The sequence below is a fragment of the Choloepus didactylus genome, chromosome 21, assembly GCF_015220235.1.
Source record: "Choloepus didactylus isolate mChoDid1 chromosome 21, mChoDid1.pri, whole genome shotgun sequence".
In the NCBI taxonomy this organism is placed as follows: domain Eukaryota; kingdom Metazoa; phylum Chordata; class Mammalia; order Pilosa; family Megalonychidae; genus Choloepus; species Choloepus didactylus.
The window spans coordinates 5,647,750-5,669,555 of NC_051327.1; the positions used below are offsets into that span (position 1 = coordinate 5,647,750).

At 44.2% G+C, this 21,806-nt stretch overlaps 1 protein-coding gene across 1 annotated transcript; it reads left to right on the forward strand.

Annotated features, from left to right (window-relative positions):
• The first annotated feature begins 1,917 nt into the window (after nt 1-1,917).
• ZP2 (zona pellucida glycoprotein 2) lies at nt 1,918-13,153 on the forward strand. Its single transcript, XM_037815147.1, is given in 19 exon segments — nt 1,918-2,057; nt 2,145-2,236; nt 3,132-3,215; nt 3,618-3,712; nt 5,263-5,421; nt 6,134-6,178; nt 6,335-6,499; nt 7,133-7,229; nt 7,327-7,451; nt 7,454-7,510; nt 8,243-8,369; nt 9,190-9,377; nt 9,462-9,553; nt 9,651-9,775; nt 9,915-10,104; nt 11,283-11,418; nt 11,496-11,592; nt 12,049-12,132; nt 13,011-13,153. Coding segments are annotated over 19 exon segments (2,241 nt in total).
• The last annotated feature ends 8,653 nt before the right edge of the window (nt 13,154-21,806 follow it).

The window sequence follows — 21,806 nt, forward strand, 5'->3', positions numbered from 1 at the left end:
CATGGCAGTTCCTCAGAAAGTTAAATGTAGAACTGCCATACAACCCAGTAAGTGTACTCTTAAGTATATTCCCAAAAGAAATGGAAAACAAGGACTTGAACAGATATGATATGAAAAGATGCTCATAGCAGCATTAAGTATAATATCCAAAAGGTGGGCACAACCCAGTGTCCATTGACCACACAATGGAATATTATTCCACCATAGGAAAGAATGGTGTTCCAAGACATGTTGGAACATGGACGAATCCTGAAAACATTGTGCTGAGAGAAATAAGCCAGGCACATATGATTTCACTTATATGAAATATCTAGAAATAGTAAATTCTTAGAGACAAAAAATATATAGATTAGAGGTTAATGGGATGAGGGGAGAGGAGGGGAGAAGAGGGAGTTGTTGCTTGGTGGGTAGAGAGTATTTGTAAAAGTTGGAAGTTTTTAAATAAATTGTTTTGGAGTGTGGAAAACATACATTGGAAAGAGATCCCACTGTTTATTTAGTAAAACATTAAAGATCTATCATTTTGGTAAAGACTTTAGTTTTTCTTTACTGATACTGAGGCACCCTCTCACTAAGGAGCATTTCAGAGCTGGCCGCACTGGACATGTAGCCTGTATCCTGGTGGCCTTAAGCAAGGGTTCCTCTAGAGCAGGGTCCCAGAAATCGATTCTCATGGGCTTGGAACCCATTGTTCAGTGATTGAGCTAAACACAGCTGAAATTAATATCTGATGTACTTGCCACCTTCACCAACCCCCAGAGGTCCTTCTGCTCTCCCAATCTCTTGCTCGGGGTCTCTGTACTACCCCTTAGCCTCCCAGATGCTCTGTGTTTAGGACTCTAAACAAGACTGCTCTTTCCAAAGCAAGACCTCACAGCGGCAGAAAAAGCACAGGTGGGAGTGGGGGTAGGGGTGAGAATGAGCCTATGGGCAAGGCCTGTGCCTTTTGGAGGCCAGTGCAAGCAAATTAAACAATCACTTTTGGGATCCCCTTCCTAATAGGTCTGAGTCTTGCTTCTGTGCCCCTTTCTCTAATGCTTTCTCATCAAAATCTTACATCGTGCTAACAAATTGCCTTCACATTTGTAGAAGAGGTGCCACTTGGAGTAACATTTATAAGCGTAAAAATCTAAATCTTTTCATCGTCTCTACCCCATAGAACCTACTTATTCTGTAATTTGCCCCCTCTCAACAATTCCACTGGGACATAACTCTAATAAATAAATTCCCATAAAGAGGTTAACCACTGGCAACCATTTGTCTTGCCTTTTTCCCTCCAGGCATTTCCCAAATTTCCCTGATCATAAGAATCCTCAGTGGTGCTTGTTAACATGTATTATCCCAGAACTCTCCCCTACAGGGTCTGATTCAGCAGTTTTGGTGGGGGAGACCCAGTAATTTGTGATATTAATGAGAGCATTCTGTGATCTTTTTGATCAAGGAGATTGGGGAAACACCACTAACCTACAGTGGTGTTTCAGAGGCCTGTAACAGGGAGTGGAGATTTCTCCTTCAGTTATACCGCAGAGGCAACACATAAAACAGGAATTGCAAATACCACGCCTACATGCAAAGGATGTAAGAATTATATTCACTTATTATGGAAAATGGTCTGCAGATAACTTGACATCTCAAAGAGCAGTGAGAAGTACTGAAAAGATAAATTGATCGTAGATCCCAATATCATGGAGAAAAACTCCAGTTCACACACGTGGAGCCAACTTCAGGAAACCGGTGTTACTCCCGGCTCTCAGAGCAGCTGGTGGAATAACTGAGGTGGAGTTTCAGGAAGTACCCAAGAGAGAGCAGAACTCTACTTCTTTCAGGCTTCCCAGAAAGCCCCTTGCCTCCCCAAACCCCTCTCAGCTGGGAGGGAGGGAGAAGATTCAGGTGCCCGCAATTGGGAGGGGGTGGGCGATGTTGCAGCCTTCCTGCTATAAAAGCACAGCCCAGCCCAGCCCTTGCTACCTTATTGATTTGGTGGTGCCATTGACCATGGGGAGCAGGCGGGGAGCGGATGTCAGAAGTTTCCCAAGTTGGTCCCAGGCAGGCATGAGGTAAGTAATTCTGGGGTGAAGGGAGGGAGGGGACACGATGGCTTTGTCTGCCTTTGTTTCTCCATAACACTCTCTCCCATCCCCTTTTAACACCTACAGGTCACTTTCTCTCTTCTTTGCCCTTGTGGCTTGGGTCAGCTCAACTGACGTCCCTAGGTTGGTGGATCCTGACTTCCCAGGTATGGCTCTCTGGTGAGGGAAGTGCCTTAAGCTGAAAGAAGGGAGCAACTTGGGTGTCTAACTGGCCTGAAAAACCAGGCTGCAGTCAGGCAGTCTCTACTCACCCCCTCCCTTGCCTTGGTCAAGTCACTAATCTTCCAGTTGCTTAGGCTCCTTACAGCAGCTACATAAAAGCTTGCTGGGATACAGGTACTACTTCCAGCTCCCTCTCTGCCTCTAGCTTCATGTCATCCACCGAACGTTAAGCCATAACATGAAGCCCCCGTTTCTAGGGGCAGGGGTCCTCAAATGCATATTTAGGCTTAAAGGAAACATCAGCACACTTGACTAAATTAGAGCTGACTCACTTGAAACAAAGCTTTCAAAACTTTCAGCTGAGCTAGAGGTTGCTGAATGGCAATTTATGGTCAGAAGTTGGTCTATAGAAGTGTCCTTGGGCTTACCTGGGACTTTTTTTTTTTTTTTTTTTTTTTTTCTTTTTTTACCTTGAGTTTGAAAAACCTTTAGAGAAAGCTTTTGTTTCTCAGTTTGCCACAGACCTCTCTTGCCCTCCTCTGCCAGGGGGGTCTGCCAGGAGGTCCAGGTCAAACACTTAAAAAACAAAACAAAAGTTTTTTTGTTTGTTTTTAACTCAAATCCAGATCTATCCTGAAAGTTCTCTAAAAAGTCCTGGGCACTTAACTAATACCTACCTTATGGTCTTTAGTATATTGCGTTGTTGGATGTGTTTCCCACAAATCTGTGAACTCGCTGAGGATGGAAGTTAAGCTTTGCATCGCCCACTGGCATCCTTGCCTGATGCCTGTTGGAGAAAAAGAGCCTCTCCATATGCTTCAGTAGAAATCATCCCTCCTGAAGCTCAAAGAGGCCCCTAATGCTTTCTTTGCTTTCCAGGCACTATCATTTGCAGTGAAGAGGGAATGACAGTGGAATTTCCAAGAGATCTTGACACTAGGAAATGGCACCCATCTGTGGTGGGTAGGTAATGTAGACTCTTTCTTCAGTCCTCCTTAGTGGAAATCTCTTGGTTCTGGGCCAGCCCCATCTGGTGAGCAGAGCATACAACTCTGTGTAGCAACTGGCATCCAGTTCCCAGGATGCCACAGGACTCCCCAACTTGCATGTTTTCACCAAGAATAGAAGACCTGTTTTAACTTGGAAGTGTCTAATATCAGAATTCCCTGGGAAACCTTTAGCTGCTAGTCACAGCATGTTTCAAATTTTAAGTTGTATTACCTAATTGGATTAATAAAAAGTAAAATGACATGCCTTAGGTATGACTTGGCAGTTGGGACCATGTAGCCTTGGCTGGTCCTGTCACTGAATCTTTCTTCAGATGCTCTCAGCTGTCCTCTTTCTAAACTACTCTGGTTTCTGCAGATTCCCTTGGTCTTGAAATACCAAACTGCACTTATGTCCTGGACCCAGAAAAGCTCACTGTGAGGGCTCCATATGAGATCTGCACCAGGAGAGTGGTAAGTAATTGCTTTGGGGACTGACTGAGAAGTGGTATAACCTAGTAGTTAAGGATGTAGGCTTTGGGTTAGAGCAGTGGTTCTCCACGAGGGATGACTGCACACCTGGAGGACACCTAATGATGTCTGAAGACACTCTTGTCACAGCTGGGTTGCTGTTACTGGCATCTAGTGGGGTAGAAGTCAAGGATAATGCTATATACCCTACGATGTGCAGGGCAGTCCCTCCCCCATCCCAACACAGGTTTGTTGGCCCAAAATGTCAGTAGTACTAAAGTTGAGAAATCCTGAAGCAGAGAGGCCTTGGTATGGAGCACTGCCACTTTCTTGGTGTAATCTTGGGCAAGTTATCTAACATTTCTAAGCCTCTTTTTGTCCTCTTGGAAAATGGAGATAATGGTACCCTTTCCACAAGGTGTAACTGAAGATCAGTGATGTAATACAGTGTCAGGACTTTGCATAGTGCCTAGAAACAGAATGTTCAAAGGTTAGCTATCACGATCTGTAATCCTGGTGTGAAACGGAAAGCTATTTTGGTGCTGGCAAATAGGGAAGCGGTAACCTATAGAAACAGGTGTTAGAAGGCAAAAAGCAACAGCTAAGCAGCAAGGGTTTTCTCTATTGTCAGGCAACACTGTTGCCCAATCAGTTATTACAAGCAATAAAAATTGTCTTATGGAGTACTTCTCAAGCTTTAGTGTATAGAAGAATCACCTGGGGAAGTTGAAGTAGACTTAGTTGATACACCAGGTCTGGAGTGGGGATCAGGCTATCTCTTACATCGGATCCTGAAGCAAGTGGTCTACAAAGACCCTGGTCTAAATGGGCTTGAGGACCTTAGGTCATCTGGTCACCTGAGACCCTCTGCCCTATGAAGGAATGATGTACTGTTTGTGTGTGTGAACCTCTAATTAAACTCTTCCCTTCTGAAACAGCCCTCCCCAACTTTAGGAAACTTCAAGTTGTAGTTTTGTTTTTCCTTCATTTTTTTTGTTTTTTTGACCAGGGGTCTGCTGAATTTTTTTAATGGTCCTTGTTTTTTTTTCTTTTTTTTTGTTAGCTTTTGAAATAAAGATAAATGTGTGGTCCACAAAGCCTGAAATAGTTACCATTTAACACATTACAGAAAGACTGGCCAACCACTACTTCAGACTGGGTCCTTTGAGAACGGGGGTGATATCAGAGATGACTTTCCCAGTGCTCAGCAGAATGACTTCTCTACAGGTGCTTAACGAGTGTGCCTGACTTGAGTAGAAGCCCCAAACCAGCCAGGACCATGATTCCCCGGTATAGGGTAGACAGAAATAAAACCTAGCTCTAATTCCTGAAGCTTAAGAGAACTAACTGTTCTATAGCTATGTCTTAACCTGGATATCAGAAAGTAGCCCTTTCTAGCCACTCGAGTCTCCTGGTACAGGACTGGGGTACCTTCTAGAACCTGGTGTTGGTGAATTTGAGGGTTTTTGCCACTCAGCTTGGTCAGATGGCATTGTGGAATCCTTTACCACTGAGGTCCCAGGACTTAACTTTTCTACCCCGTTCCCATACAGCAAGGTGAGTACCAGATGACCATCAGACTCGGGGACACACGTGATGCTGTAAGACGTGGGGCTGTCCTGTATCAGATTGGCTGTCCAGCTATGCAAGCAGAAGAGGCTCAGACCAGAGGGTTTTCAGGATCTACAAGCTGCACGAAGGACTTTATGTCTGTGAGTCAAATAGGCTGACTGCTCATATGGCTGCCACAGGGAAAAGTTGGTGGTAGCCTAGATAGAACTGGGCTTAGAAATTGGGCCAGGATAGCCATGTTACATCTACTACTTATTTGCTGCTGGCTTTTAACTTAAGTATGTTGGGCCTCTGTTTCAGTTTGAAGTTGCGACAACCAGTACCTCATAGGGTGGTTCTAAGAACTGCCTAAGAGGGGTACACATGGTGCTTAGCACATTGTCTGGGTATAGAAAGGGTTCAACTAGTAGCTGAAGTCATATTTGACAAATTAATCCTTGGCCCTATGCAGCTACTGGGATATAAGTGAGAAAGACCCCAGTCATGCCTTCATGGGAAACAGATAACTAAACAGTAACACCCATACTTTGACAGAACTACATGGCTCTAAATAGTAATTCTGTGAACAGAGTAAAAGGCTCTGCATTTAGTGTCAGCTTACAACTGAAAGGGAGCTTGGATCTTCCAATTGCTTTTTGGTATCAGAAGATCAAAGAAGAAAAATTGACTAGGGGCACAGCTGAGATCTGTGAGTCCTGTGTTCTGCCTACTGCATTCCACCACCAGATCTCTTGGCATAAGAGCTATAAATCAGTTACTCTGGGTGTCTTTCACACACTGGCAGGTGATGTGACTTTAGAAGTATTCTCCAAACAAAGCCTTAGTTCATGACTTTTTCTTTTTTCCTTTCAGCTTTCCTTTCCACAGATTATCCCTGGCTTTGATGATGAGTCTATGGTATGAAAGCAACTTTAAATTACATTCCTTAGCAATACTTAACGAGATACCCTTAATAGAGAGTTAACATTAATCCTGGTAAAACATGAGCTTAAATTCAGTCTTGGTGTGAAGGGGAGCCCCAGCCCCCCCAAACAAAACTCCTTCTGGCTTTAGGAGCAAGAACCTCAGATGGGATGGATCCTTGAGGTTGGTGATAGCCCAAGATTCCAAGCCCTGACCCTTCAGGAGGCCATGGAACAAGGATACACTTTCCTGATCGATGGCCACAAGATAATCTTACAAGTGTCATTCAATGCCACTGGAGTGACTCATTATGAGGTGGGTGAGAACTTTACTACCACCAGGGCATGGCTACTTCAGTCAATTCTTCCCCTTCCCCAAGGATACGAATCTCCTGTATAAAGTAGAACTAGGGTACCCTTAGGCTTCTATGAATTAAGGTGTTTGGGTTATTACTGTCCTGTATTGTGTTACAGTAGGGAGCACTGGTGCTTTCTGGGACAATAGTCAAGACATTATATCAAATGAACTTGTGTTAAAATGCTTAGAACAGGGCCAAGCACACAGTAAGGGCTTGAATATTGGACATTATTTTAACAAGAACAGTCCTGTTTCACACTGAGGATAAACAGACTGCTGAATCTTAAACAGTTTTCTGACTGCTGATACCATAAATAGTCATGAAATAAGACCAGCTCTGCTGCTATCTGCCTAGAAATGATTAAATACCAGTCATCTCGGTAGATAAACACTTAAGATTTCAGGTGTTTAAAGAATATGGGACTTCAACACCTCCAAAACAATCACTGGACAAAATGCCTGAGTTCTGCTTGTGCCAAAACAATGCCCAGTATCTGAATGTATCCTTGCCCTACTCATTCTTACGGCATTGGTTAGAGTTTCAACTAAATGTCTCTAAGAATTCTGCCTGGCCCTTTCTTCCCCTGCTAGCAAGAGAACATTCGTCTCTACACTGTGCCTCTGAGGCTTACCTTTGGATCTCCTGGGCAGAAGATCACCCTCTCATCACGAATGATTTGTGTGCCAGGTAAAGCCCTAGGAAGCCACAACCTCAGTTGTGAGATGGTGTTCTGAGGACTTAATCAAGGCTGATAACAGACAGTCCTCTTGGTCATTCCTTCCAGAGCCCGTGACCTGCAATGCCACACACATGAGCCTCACCATACCAGAGTTTCCCGGGAAGTTAAAGGCACTGAGCTTTGAAAACAGGAACATTGCTGTGAGCCATTTGCAAGACAGTGGTATTGATGTAAGAAAGCAACACTTGGCTTGAAACTGCATTTCAGCAAAGCTCTTCTCAAAGCCAAAGTATGTTCCATTATCAGTGACTATACTTTGCAGAAATCTGACTTAAAGCAGTCTTTTGGGTAATCCTGGTATAGCTGACTTGCCCATAAATTCTAATTGCTAGTGTGATAGACTCAAACTCTGAAAGCCCTTTTTTATTTAATCGCTTTGCCTAAGTGGATTTCCAAGTAATTGAAGTTCATTCTTTAATCTCCTCTGCCGTGGAAAATCTTAAGATCCTCGGTTCAGAGTAACTATAAACATCATGTCAAATTTCTAATGGTGAACCTTTTTTCTATATCCCAGAACAGGGCAGGTTTGAGATCCAAACAAAGGTCTCACTGGCCTCATTAAGGCAAGTCTTGAATGAAGCAGACTGTCAGGGATGCCAGACATGTGTCCCCTGCAGTAATGGGGTATGTGTCTCGCAATATCGTTTAACACTTGTAGAGTCTTTTTAGTCAGATTTCGCTTGGCAGGGTACTCTGTCCTTTGAAATTTGGTCTTTGAATTCATGCTTTAGTGCCTAGTACAAAGAGCATGCAGTGCTGGGTACTTCAGGGTGTGAGTTTAAATCAAATTTCCTGATTTGGGAAAGTGATAGGATCTCCCTTGTTTTGGCTTAAGGGAAACCGGATGTCTAGAGTGTATCCTGCAGGTATTAAACATATGTCTTTCCAGCATCCTTGAGTCTGCTCTAGGCTCTGGAGGGACAGACTGGCTGCAAATTGATATTCTTCTCTCTCCTTTCAGTTCTCTGAAAAATGCGTATCCTATCAGTTCTACTTATCTTCACTCAAGCTGACTTTTCTTTTTCATCTGGAGAAGGTATCCATGGTGGTTTATCCCGAGTGTCTCTGTGAGTCACCAGTTTCTGTAGGTAAATACTTCTTTAATTAAAACTACTCTATACCTTCTCCCTTGGTTCTTGTGCATGTGAAAACAGTAGTTCAATTCCTGAAGAATTAGTCTGAAATTTAAAACGGGTCAGAAACAGACTAGCTGCTGGTGGGGCTTTAAGAAGTATTCCTGACACAAATGCATACAGGTAGATCTGAAATGTTTAACTTGACTACTTGGGGTTAAATATGCATACAGGTAGATATTACTAACAGTTTCATGATTATGTGACTTTGGGATATGTAAGATTGCCTCAAACCTCTAAATAGGGACCATAGAAGAATTTTCTCCACCCTGCAAGTTTCAGAAACAATATAGAGTAGGTATCTGCTCTTGTTAGCACTGCCTCTGTGCCTTGTTTTTATCTACCATCTTATCTCTATCAGGTCAAGCCAAATGAAAAATTAGTTCTTACTTCAACTGTCCCCCACTACCTCAAATCACTCAGGATTTGAGCCTTCAAAGGGACATATTGTCTCATGGGCACTGAACTGTAAGCCATGAATAATCTGATTCTTGAGTTGTCTCGGTCCTCATCATGGTTTTCTCACTAGTCTTTATCCCATATGACACTTTATTCCCTGCCTCCTGGTCCTCCTGTTCTCTCATATGGAGCATCTTAACTGTTACTTGGGCTCCTCACGGTCTCCCCTTCTAACTCATGCTCCCTCTCAAGGTATTTTCCCCCAACAAGTTTCCTAAATGCTGGTACTGCTTGAAGAGTTTCTATCAGGTCATACTTGAAGGGTCTGTGGATAACATGGTAGGCACATTCTTCTCTCTAACCCCTTGTGATCTAGTTACAGGTGGGCTGTGTATGCAGGATGGATTCATGGACTTTGAGGTCTACACCCACCAAACAAAACCATCTCTCAACTTGGATACCCTCAAAGTAGGAGACTCAACCTGTCAGCCAGTATTCAAGGATCAGTCTCAAGGGCTAGCACGGTTTCACATACCCTTGAATGGATGTGGAACAAGACATGAGGTTAGTACTGGCAGGTAGCAAGAAATTAATACCTGTTGCCCAAGTCACTAGTGGTTAACCAACTCGCTCTAACCTGTCTTCAAGTTCCAAGATGACAAAACCATCTATGAAAATGAGATACGTGCACTTTGGGTGGATCTTCCTCCAAGCAAAATTTCCAGAGATAGTGAATTCAGGTGGAATATGCAACTGCTCAAATTCTATTTCAGACTTCAATTTTTAACGAATGCTTTGTACCATGATCCACCTCGTTAACCACTCATTGTCTTATAGGATGACTGTGAAATGCCATTACAGCAGTGGTGACATGCTAATAAATACCAATGTGGAAAGTCTTCCTCCTCCAGTGGCCTCAGTGAAGCCTGGCCCACTTGCTTTGACCCTGCAAACCTACTCAAGTGAGCAAAGCAACCTTTCAGTGAACTTTTACCTAAGATGGACTGAGGCTCTTTAGAATAATGGAACAGGAGTGATGTTTGTGCTTCTGTTACAACCATCAACTACTAAAATCCTGAAGAGGTTTCCGTTCTATTCCAGATGCCTCTTACCTACAACCTTATGGGGAAAAGGAGTACCCTGTGGTGAGATACCTCCGCCAACCAATTTATCTGGAAGTGAGAGTCCTAAACAGGAACGACCCTAACATCAAGCTGGTCTTAGATGATTGTTGGGCAACAGCTGCCATGGACCCAGCCTCTCTTCCTCAGTGGAGTATTGTTGTGGATGGGTAGGTACTCAACACCAAGATTATGGAGCCCAGATAATCCGTCAACTTGTTATTGAAGAAAAACTAAGACCCTTTCTGGCTATAGAGGAGCCCTAGGTCACAAAGGCACTGACATAATACTTGTTTCTCAGTAAGCAGTCCCTAGCCTAACCAGATGACTCATGCTTTCCTATATTGGACATTGCCCTTGAATCTTAAGGTATCTTCCTCAAGGAAGTCTGACTGATACGCCTTGGAGAACAGAGCTCCAGTCTCTAGCCATTGACTGAACACCTAGCATGTGTCAAGCACAGTGCTTCACAGGTAGCATTTGAGCCCCATGACCCCATAAAGGAAATGTAATTCACCCCACTTCATGAAGAAACCCAAGCTTCCCACTTAAATGGCTAGTACAAACCAACACTTAGTAAGTGGTAGAACTGGGAGTACCAATCCGACTCCAAAGCCTTGTAGTGCTCAGGTTCTTGAAGCTGTGACTATCCTGTGACTATCCGTGCTTTTGCATAAGTGTCTCTCCTCTCAGCTCAGCCTGCCATGTCCTATCCAGGGGTCTGCACCTGGCTGAGGGTTTTCTGGAAGCTGCTATAGAGTGTTAAGCTGTCAATTTTCAAGTGTGTTCCTGCCCTAGGACAATGTAACTGGTCCATTTGTACAGCTCATTCCTATACTTCGGTAGAGATTTGCTCAAGTGTCCCCCAGAAGGCCTACCCTGACCTTCCTAGTTAAAATCAAACTCCCTTACCTTGGTCTGACTCATCTTACTAGTACTTATCACCTAACCTACTTTACCATCTATCACCCTGCTAGCATGTAGGATATAAAACACAGGGGATCTCTACTTACTTCTGTCACTGGCCTATGCTAATGGCCTAAAATAAAACCTGGGAGTGGTAAGTGCTCATTAGTAGAAAGAAACAAGCCAGTGTCTTAAGTGATATGTATATAACTCAATTCTTGAATCTAGTTAAACAGCATTTTAAAACACTAGCATGCCAAATTTGGGATGACATAGATATCATTGCACGGGACCAGGCAGAAGTATATCAAGTAAAATAAAGGCATAGGTAGGAGGTAGACACATAATAGTCCTGAAGGTGTTACGACTGAACTAGGGCAAACAAGGAAGTAGACTCTGGGGTAAATGTGGGTAACATCCCTCCCTGGTGTGTGCCCCCTAGCTGTGAATATGACCTGGACAACTACCAAACAACCTTCCATCCAGTTGGCTCCTCTGTGACTTATCCTGATCACTACCAGAGGTTTGAAGTGAAGACCTTTGCCTTTGTATCAGGGACCCAAGCATCCTCTGATCTGGTAAGTGATTAACAAGTCATCTAGGATGGTTTGAAAGTGAACACATCCGTTCCTCTTAGCTCTTCTCCCACCTCCAGGTCTACTTCCACTGCAGTGCCCTAATCTGCAATCGCCTTGCTCCTGATTCCCCGCTGTGTTCTGGGATTTGCCCTGTGCCATCTAGGACAAGAAGAGGTAAAAACTTCAAATCCTCAGTACTGGAAGTCTTGCTGAACTTAGAGCAAGACTCAATCTTTCAGAATTGAAGGCTTTGTGGATACCTGATTCTTCTCTTAAGAAACCTCCTTCATGAGTAAGACAATTTGGCCAAGCTGAGTCCGAGATGGGCAGGTTCTTGATCAGTCCTACAGGTGCCCCCCCCCTTTTTTTTTTCCTTTATACATGGGTTGTTACCTGATCTCTTACAGACTTGTCTTTATGAAGCTACTGCTCCTGAGTCTGGGTAGACGGGAGCTTAATCTTGGGATCAATTCTCTAAGAATATCTAACTTATCCCGTGAGATGTATAGCCTCTACACAAACAGGCAAAGCTAAATGGAGGGAACAGTATATATCATATGCTCTTAAGTATTCAATGGTCACATCTTGAACCATATTCCAGAGGCCAAACACCCATTTCTTTGTCTCTAGCCACAGGGCCTGCTGAAGAAGGGAAAACGACAGTAAGCCTCCCAGGACCCATCCTTTTGTTGTCAGATGGTTCTACCTTCAGAGGTATGTATTTAAAGCCTGGGGTTCTCCCTGGATCAAGTGTTTGGCCTTTCCTACCAAGAGTTTAACATCATATAAACTCGTGCTCATGCTAAAACTGAACGAGAGCAGAATGTCTCTTAGAGGTAGCATCTGTTAAGTCTCTTGTGTACCCTTGTGGAAATTCTACTAGAACCCAAGTGGGACCATACATTCTACCTACTGTTCTATAGCTTCAATTTAGCCATTGTCTTATCTGTGCAAAGACCTACCTCACTAACAAGCTTACATAGGATTCCACATAGCTCTCTATTAGTCATAGTCCTCATTTGTGGACAGTGGGATTAATTGTAGTTTTGTAGATGCCACAATGAAATCCTCAAACATTTCCCTACATACAAGAAAACTTAGTCCTACTTATAGAAGTATTTCCTAAGTCAGAAGGTATATGCAATTAATTTACTACTGCCTAACTTACCTGAAGTCTGCATTAAATTGTATTCCAATTACCCAGATCCTGATTCCAGATACTTTCCATTTCAAATTCTAGGCCTAAAACCAAGTTGTCCTAAATTCCTAACAACCTTTAGCTAGATCATGCAACTAACCATATTTGTCAGCACCAGGCCATGTTAAACAATGGGCTGGGCCTCTTAAGTTACTTTCCAGGTTTAATGCAAACTGATTTTAGACCGTCTAAGCAATTGGGAAGTGGGAAAAGCAGTAGTAAGGGGAGTGAGGGCAGAAGTGGAGAGAAGGGATGGCTCCGGGGTTAAACTTCCCAGGCCAGTTTTGTAGAACTAACTTAATTCCTTCTCTGGGAAGCCTCAATAAATAAGGCTTAAACATACACGTATGGCTTAAATGTGACTTCAAGACTCAAATGTGTGCTTCCTCTCCAGGCCTTGGGGACTCCAAAGGACTCGGGAGTGCTGAAGACATGGCTTTTACAGTAATGGTTTCTGTGGCTGCCTTAGTAGGTGTCCTGGCAACTCTAGGCCTCTTCAGTTATCTGCACAAGAAAAGAATTATGTTAAATCACTAACTGGATTTTCAAATAAAGTGGGTGAAGTAAGCCTCTTATATTCTTATATTAAGAATAGATGGAGTCTGATTTTCTGTCATGCTTTTTTAGAGGGAATGTGGCAGCTATTCACAGACCCTGGGTGGGCTTTGGTCTGTGGGGACCTGATCAAGGAAATGTATGACTGAACTGCTCCCTAGTACTCGCTCTCCTGCCTACCCCCAAAACTGCCCCTAACTGTAGACATAACTTCCCTTCCAGGTGTTACCAGTGGTGATCGAGAGTCCTTAAGTATTTCCTAACTCAAATTACTCCTTCAAATAGGAAGTAGACACACTTCCCTGGAAACTGCAAAAGATTGTCACATTCTCCCCATGCTCCCAGCACAAGGAAAGATCAACAATTGCCTTCTGGGGAGGGAAAAATACCAGAAGTTTCTAGTTTTCTCAAGTGCAGTAACATCCCTAGCTTTGTTAAAACCCTACAACTGGACTGCTTCTTCCCTCTTTGAGCCTGGAGAGCTCCTCTTCCTTTCCCTCCACTCTTTTTTTCTCCACCCTTTCTCCCAAGGGTACCCCACTCTCTGCTAGGCTGCAATTTTATCATCAATATACCTACTGCTTGCTTCACATGATATCTTAAGAGGGTTTACTAGAGTGAACATGGAAATTCATGTGTCTCTAAAAGTTTGGATCTATATAACTTTTGCTAGGAAAAAGTATGGAAGGAGTGAAAATGGAAGTCCTTAGTGTTCTAGAGACTCTTCTCAACCACTAGCCCATGGTTGGGACTGTGTGTTGTACTTCTGGGTTTTTCAAAAATGAACTGTCTTGAGATTGAGGAAAGAATGTATCTGGTCATCTTGTGACACTGTAGGTGCTTAAATTTGTATTGGATTCTTCAACCCTCGCTACCAACACAAACTTTCATTAAATTAGGTGGGCCAATCTATTAACTTGTGTGGGGAAAACCTGTCCCTGGTGTGAGGAAGGAAACAACAGTACTCAGTTGCATTGTATGGAAGGTCTGATCTTTTCAAAGTAGCAAAGATCAAAAGTTCAGATCATCAAGATGGTTCTCTGAACATTGCTTTAAGTGAGTAAGATATTCTAATACAGTGAGTGGGCCTTCATTCAAACTCATGATTGTGACCCAAGGTAAATACTTCATAACATATTATACCAGAAAGAAAATACTTTGTACTCTGACTTTTTTAATGGCTTTAAAAGTTGGTGACTTCAGTGACTTCTTGACCCTTTGTGGTAGGCTGAGTAATGGCCCCCAGTGAAGTCCACATCCTTATCTGTGAATATGAACTTACATAGCAAAAGGGACTCTGCAGATGTGGTCAAGGATCTTGAAGGGGAGGTCATGGCTCATTTACATTGGGGCCAATCTACTTATAAGAGGGAGGCAGGAGAGCCAAGAGATAACAGAAGCAAGATGATGCAGGGCCCTGAGCCAAGGAAAACAGGTTCTAGAAAAGACAAGGACAGCAGATTCTCCCTTAAAGCCTCCAGAAGGAACACAGCCCTGCTGACCCATTTGGGACTTTTGACCCTCAAGAGTTGTAAAACCTGTTTTAAGTGACTCAGCTTGTATTAGTTTGGTACAACAGCCATAGGAAACATGCACAACACACTGCTAGAAATGATTGTGTCACAGATGAACAACTCAAATCCTATAATGGCTTACCTAAGATTTCACGAGAGCTGGAGCCCCTCACCCGCAAGTCGGTCTGTGTGGGTGGTCACAAGTCAGAACAAGGTGAGCCAGGCCTTTAGGCTGAACCCCAGCAGAGCTTGGCTTCTGATGTGTTTACCACAGATGCTAAGGGGGAACGCTGAGGGAGGAAAGCTGAGCTGGCTGTGGAGCAGCAGCTGGGATGAGCACTTGTTGCCATGGTAGACTGGAAGAAGAATAACAAGCAGTTGATTAAAGTGTTCTCAATCTCTGAAGCTCCACGCTCTGTTGTATCTGGGGGAGGCAGTCTCAGTAGCAGAGAGGAACTGTGTGGGAAGACAGCTCAAATTCCAAGAGGCTGCTGCTCCATCCACACTAGCATTTGCGATCTGTCTTATCTGGTAGTGATAGGCTGTCATTGCAATGGAGGGGTTAGGAAGCCAAGGGCTTTGAGATGCTAACACTCCATCTGGTGGTTCTGATGATGGAGGTTGGAGGAGCTGGGAAGGCCCTCTAAGGTTGTACTTGTCATTCCTGCCCCATTCTGCTGCTTTGGGCAGACTTTTGGAATACTTAGGGCTCTAACATCAAAGCTGGTTTGGAGTTCTGGGCCTATTTCTTCCTAGTTGTGTGACCCTGGGCAGAATGAACAGTCTCCGAGCCTGTTTCCACATCCTTAAAATGGGAATAAAACCTACTTTGAAAGATTCTTAGCTTTGTGAATTAACACAACTAAAACCCTCAGGAGTGTGCCAAGGCAAATAATGTAGGCTGCATAATCAAAAAGGGTCTTCCCCTTCTCCCCCAACCCCTTCTTCCATGCTAAGAGAACTCTGGTTTTGCTCAGGTAGGACACAGCATTCAGTGCTCAGAAACTGTGCATACCACTAGGAGATGCTTCCTGATGGGTCTAAATCAAGATAAAAGTCCATTCCACTTTCCAGATACTTGTTTAAGGGTGGGCCTGTGATATGGCTCTGTTCAATGAGATTTAAGGGGAAATTGGGAGGAGGGCTTCTGTCTTCTTCCTTCTTTCAAAAAAAAGTTAAGCCCCTTTTCTATCTGCCTTTGGATGTGGTTGTATGACATTGTGATTCCTTGAGCTGTGGCAGCCATTTTGCAACTGTGAGGAAGCAAACCTAAGGATGCCCTGAGAATGGTGGTGCAAAAACAGAGCCTGAATCTTTGATGATGGCATTGTGTCCCCTGAGTCAGCCATGGAACCACTTATCTCTGGTGGGAGGGGGTGGGGGTGGGGTGGGAGGAATCCAAAGTGAAGAGGAGGAAGAAGGACAAACATAAGAGAATAGCAGCAGACAAGAGACAGTCTAGGCAAGCAAAGTGTGGTCATTCTAATGTTCTGTAGCATTTTTATAATTTAGAGATCAACTTGCTTTCCTGAATCTCCCAGTAACTTGGGAGTAGGTGGTCCTTACTAAGGATCCTTATTTTTTAAGGAAGGTATTCTGTTTCTTGTATGTAAAACCATCCAAAACTGATCAAGTCTTAAAGATATGTGAATTTTTAGAAGAAATTCTATGACTATAATTTGCATCCCTAAGATGGATTAAGAGCCTAATTTGCATAAACCAAGGATAAGAGTACCTGTTGTTAACAAATGTATTTTGCTCTGTCTCACTCAAGTCCCGAGAGGACCAGAGTCTGATGCTGTTCATCTTTGAATTCCTACTGGTACTTCTGCTAGGGGAATGATTTGACCAAAAGTGAAATACAAAGCCGTGGATCAAAGCAGGCTGTGGAGTCTCTTACTTCTCACCCACACTTAGAGATTCTCCTCCCTCAATTCTGTCCCAGTATCGGGGCAGGGACGATGTCATGAAGTGAACACTGAATGTAGGAGATGTAAGTTGTAGCCCTGGCATTGCAGACTAACTGTGCAGCCTTGGGTAAGCAGTTTTCCCTCTCTGGGCCTCAGTTTCTCATCTACAGAAGGAGAAGGCTGGAGAGGACATCTCTTACCTCACTATTCCAGGTGTGATCATAGAAAGCTTCACCTGGAAGCTTGTTAGCATTGTGGAAACTCAGGTCCCACCCCAGAACTCCCTCAGAATCTGCTTTTTAATGAGACACCCACCCTCAGGTGATTTGTGCACAATTTAGTTTGAGAAGCACTGGTCTAACGTACCTTCCAGTTCTCAATCTATCTGGGGTCAGATCTCCTGGACGTGAGCTCCCCCTACTGGTTTGGATATTAAACATTATCTTTATCGAAAACTTTCTGCTAGGTTTCCCTAAAACTAGCACCTGATAGTTTGCTAAGGTTTTGAGATAGGGCTTGAAAGTTCTGGTACAGAAACAGGGGCTCAGGGGCTCCCAGGGCATGTGTGGGGGGGCTTAAGCCCTCTCAGCCTGGGTGGGGGGAGGGCTTCTGCCTTCCAGTTGCCATGGGACGCAGTGATCCACCTTTCTAACCATCTCATCCTTGTCATTTCTGTTTTAACAAAAAAGTCAGCTGGGAGAAGGGGAACAGCGCCTTAGACAGGAGGTGGATGACAGGGTTTTTGTGGCTTGGTCACCAGCTAGCTCTGGGACCTAAAACGATAACTTACCCACTTCACCCAGTTCCTCTTTGAGTAAAGAGCAGAGGATGGGGTGAGAACAGAACCTCTCGGGGCTGCGGTGAAAGGGGGAACTGAAGTGAAAGCTCTTTGAAAATCTGAAATCTTTCATAACTGCAAAGGTGCGTCCCTGGTGCCATGGATGTAACTGGCTGTTCTGGGGTCGGCCTGGCCCCAGAATAGCTCTGCTGTTCTTGGCCTAATGCTTTTAGTTCTCATTGTTTGTCTAGGTCAGGGTTTCTCAGCAGCGGCTCTACTGACATTTTGCACCTGATAATTCTTTGTTTTGGGAGCAGTCCTGTGCATTGTAGGGTGTTAAGCAGCATCCCTGGCTTCTAACTGCTAGATGCCAGTAGTGCCTCCCCTACACAAGTTGTGGCAACCAAAATATCTCCAGACAAAGTTGCCCCCAGTTGAGAACCACTAGTCTAGATTCAGTCTTCTCAGCCTTTCCAGTCAATGGGAAATATTATTCAGGAGTTCTGTGTTTAAGGTATAAAGTTCAGTGCTACCTGATGTGAAAAATATTGTCTCCCCGCCACACCCCCCTGCCCCAGAGCCTGGCAAGGGAGTGGCAGGAGTGGGTGGTGGGATAACAAACATAAGGGAATAGCCCCAAATAGAGACAATCCAGGCAAGCAAGGTGTGGTTGTTCTAATGTTTTGTAGCATTTTGATAATTTAGAGATCATTTGCCTCACGTAATCTCTCAACAACTCAGGGGTGGAGGTATTCTCATTTACAGATTGAGGAAATCAAAACACAGAGAGGTTGTTACTTGTCACCACGCCTGGTTTAGGAGGGCTGTACCTACAGAGACCAGAATATATGAGCCAGACGTGACTTCCTGGAGGAAAAGCCTAGCGCTGAGTCGTGGAAGGTGGGAATGTTTGCAGATGGGAGGGGAGGAAGTGGGGGTAGTTGCAGCATCATCGATTTTCAACTTTTCCACCACACACATTGTGGATAGTATTCACCAAAACGATGCATCCAAAAGGCATACCAGATTTTGATGTAATCCCCACCTCTTTTTCACCCCCAGAAAAATAAAGCACTTCAATAATTCTTAAATGCCACAACTCTTACCACTAAAGGCATGTTTGTGCTTGTGCACATGCATGTTCAATCACTTGATGTGTGTGTGTGCACACACGTTTAATCACTCCAAGTATGTATGTGTGTTTGTTTGGGGGGAAGGGTGCTGTGGCATAGGTGAGAGAACACTGGTTATTCTTAAAGTCAACCTCCTCTCTCTAGCTCCCCCTTTTCTTTCCCACTCAAGGAAGCTCATCAGAATGTAAGTGAAAGTGCTGTTAGTCATATTCAATCTTCTTGAGACAATTCAGGCTGTCACAACTTCTAGACTGGGATCCACTGTTCGAGGCGGAGTGGAGAAGAGAAGTCACGCTGGACGGTGTTTGAGACGGTACTACTGCAGGGTTGGGAGTGGGGGGTCCTGGTGCTGCACAACCCTAGGGGGAACCAACCATTTGCATCTCACTCCATGAAAAGGTCATGGGGTACTGTCAACATCTAGTAGGGGATGGGGCTAAATCCTGGAAGGCCTCACAGACAGGTGGAGGAGTTATCATTTAACAGCACCCTGCCTACTATGGTAGGTTTTGCAGACCAGAATGCTAGATCAGATCCCACTTCTATTTCTGGGTGCTCTCAGGTAATTTAACCGCCCAATCTTTTAGTTTCCTCATTCCCAAAATGAGTACAAGTCAGAATTGACTGAGAACTTGCATCCATGTGTAGAGGGCTCAGATAGCCCAGGCACATGGCACACACTCAAAGAAAAAACAATAGCAGAAAACCTAGACATACTGATAAATTAAAATTCTGACTGTACAGACGTTTTAGTTTCCTAGCTGCTAAAACAAATACCATACAATGGGTTGGCTTAACAACGGGAATTTATTGGCTCAAGCTTTCAGAGGCTAGAAGGCTGGCTTCCTCTCGGGGTCTGTATCTTCTGGTTGGCAGGCCACCTTTGGGGTTCCTTGGCTTTTCTGATGCATGGCAATGCATGGTGAAGCCTTTGTCTTTCTCCTCCAGGTTCTGTTGGCTTCTGGCTTCTGGCTTCTGGCTGTTCCCAGTGGCTTCTCTCTGTCTGATTTTCGCTCTGCCTATAAAGGACTCTAGTAATCTGGATTAAAGCCCACCCTGATTCAATTGGGCCACACCTGAAGTGAAGTAACATCTTGAAGAGATCTTATTTACACTTGGGTCCACATCCTCCAGACTATGCACCAAGAAAATGTCCAAAGTGGGGTACACAATTCAATTCTCCACAACAGAGTAAAAGTTTTCATGCTCTGGAGATCAATTGCCCCTCCAAGTGATCTGCACATGGAACTGCGTCTAAAAGGCCGATGATACTCTTTGAATATGCAGTGAGTCCTAAGGGTGTCCCACCGCTAGGCTAACTGGAGGCTTTTTACAAGTTTCTGTTCCACTTGGTTTTAAATGATCGGTGCAGCCATTCACTTTGACAGCTATTCTTCATGGGCTTTTTCTGAGGCAGGCATTATGCTAGGGTTCTATACATTATTTTATTTAGCTTGATCAGCAAAGGTCTTTGGGCCTGGGCAGAATAAAGAACGGAATCTGGATTAATAATATAATTGCAAAGCCTTGATTGAGATGCCACATTTCTTGGCTGAATCAGGTGAGTTACTTAAGCTCTGAACCGTAGTTTCACCTCTAAAATCCAGACACCAACAGCTCGGGTTCCTGGACTACGAAAAATGAGCAGGTGGGAAGAGTTTGGAATGGGCCTTGTCCGTAGAAGGAGAAAGTGGGTGCTTCGAAGTGCAGTGGGAAAGTACCTTGCACTTCACAGAGATTGAAACAAGGATGTTTACGTGATCGGAAGCATGTTTTATACGCTCTCTCAGAACATCTGAAGAAGGCTGTACAATGCTCTCCACCCTGTAAGCATTCTGGAATCGACCTACCCTCTAAGCAAACTGCCTCCTTGACATGTCCTCTTGGTATCAAAGTGGAATATTGGGTTTAATATGAGGAAAGCAGATTCTGAATTTTCACACAGGTTGCATCTCAGAAAGTATTGCCACTGCTTGTCCACAGGCTCAAACCAAAAATCTAGGTGCCACCCTTTGTATCCCCTTTTCCTTCAGCAACCCCATGCAATCTGCCATCATGTCCTGCTGGCTTTCCATCCTGGGAAGATTCCCATTACTTCCACCCTAAGTCTCAGTCTTCCTCCACGGGACTTCCACGGCCCTCTCACTGGCCTTCCTGGGCCACACGCAGGTGACTCCAATCTGCTGCCCATAGAGTGAGCTTTAAAAACCTAAGTCTGATCATGACACTCTCCTCTGTCAAATTCTTCAGTGTCTTCCCTTTGCTCTTTGGTGTCAACTTCTTACTCTAGGAGGTCCCGTATGACAGATTCCTGTCTCTCCCACTTTCACCTGTTGATCCCCAGGCCAGCCCCCCTGGCTTCAGTTTTTACCTGAAACATGGCAAACTCCTTCCTATCTCCAGGCCTTTTGTGGCTGTGGCCTCCGTCAGAACACCCTCCCCCCCAATTCTTGGCATGGCAGCAGCTTCTCTTTCTTTAGAGTTTGGTGAAAAGAGAAGCAATCTCTGACTTTGGGGTGAAAGTGGCAACCCCCAGTTATTGTTCATCCTTTTTATTGTCTTCAATACACTTACCATAATCTAAAGTTTTGTTTTGTTACGTGATGTGGACAGACTCTGAGGCAGCACCTCAATCCCCACCTGCTAGTATGCACACGTTTTTGTAACTCCCTCCTCTTGAAGCTTCAGAACTGAAGAATGAGGGGACTGGACCTCTGTATAATATGGCAAAGGTGATGAGACATACATGAGTGTGTGTACTTGATTCCGTTCATCAGATCATAAAGTCCATCTTGCTTAGGTACTGTCTCCCTTGTTGGCTTTGAAGAAACTAGCTGCCATGTTGTGAGCTGTTGAATGGAGAGGGACATGCAGCGAGGAACTGAAGACGGCTTCCACTGGCAGCCTGCAAGGAACTGGATGCTGCCAATGACCGCGTGAGCCTGGGTGCGGAACCTCCTCCAGTGAATCCTCAAATAAGAACAAGCCCTTCTAACACCTTGATTGCAATCTTGCAAAGTATCCAGCCATGCTATGCCCAGACTCCCACCCCACAGAAACTGAGAGATATCATGTATTGTTTCAAGCTGCTAAATTTGAGATAATGTTGTTATGTAGCAACAGATGACTCTCACACTTCTTAAGTGGCTCCTGAATTAGAGTCTAAACTTCAGGAGGCTGGGGACCCCTCATTCTTCAGTTCTGAAGCTTCAGAACCTGTCTGGGTAGAGAGCAGAGACAGACCGCCTCAGGCTCTTGCATGAAAGAAAGAAACATTCAATAAACAGTAGCTGTTAATAT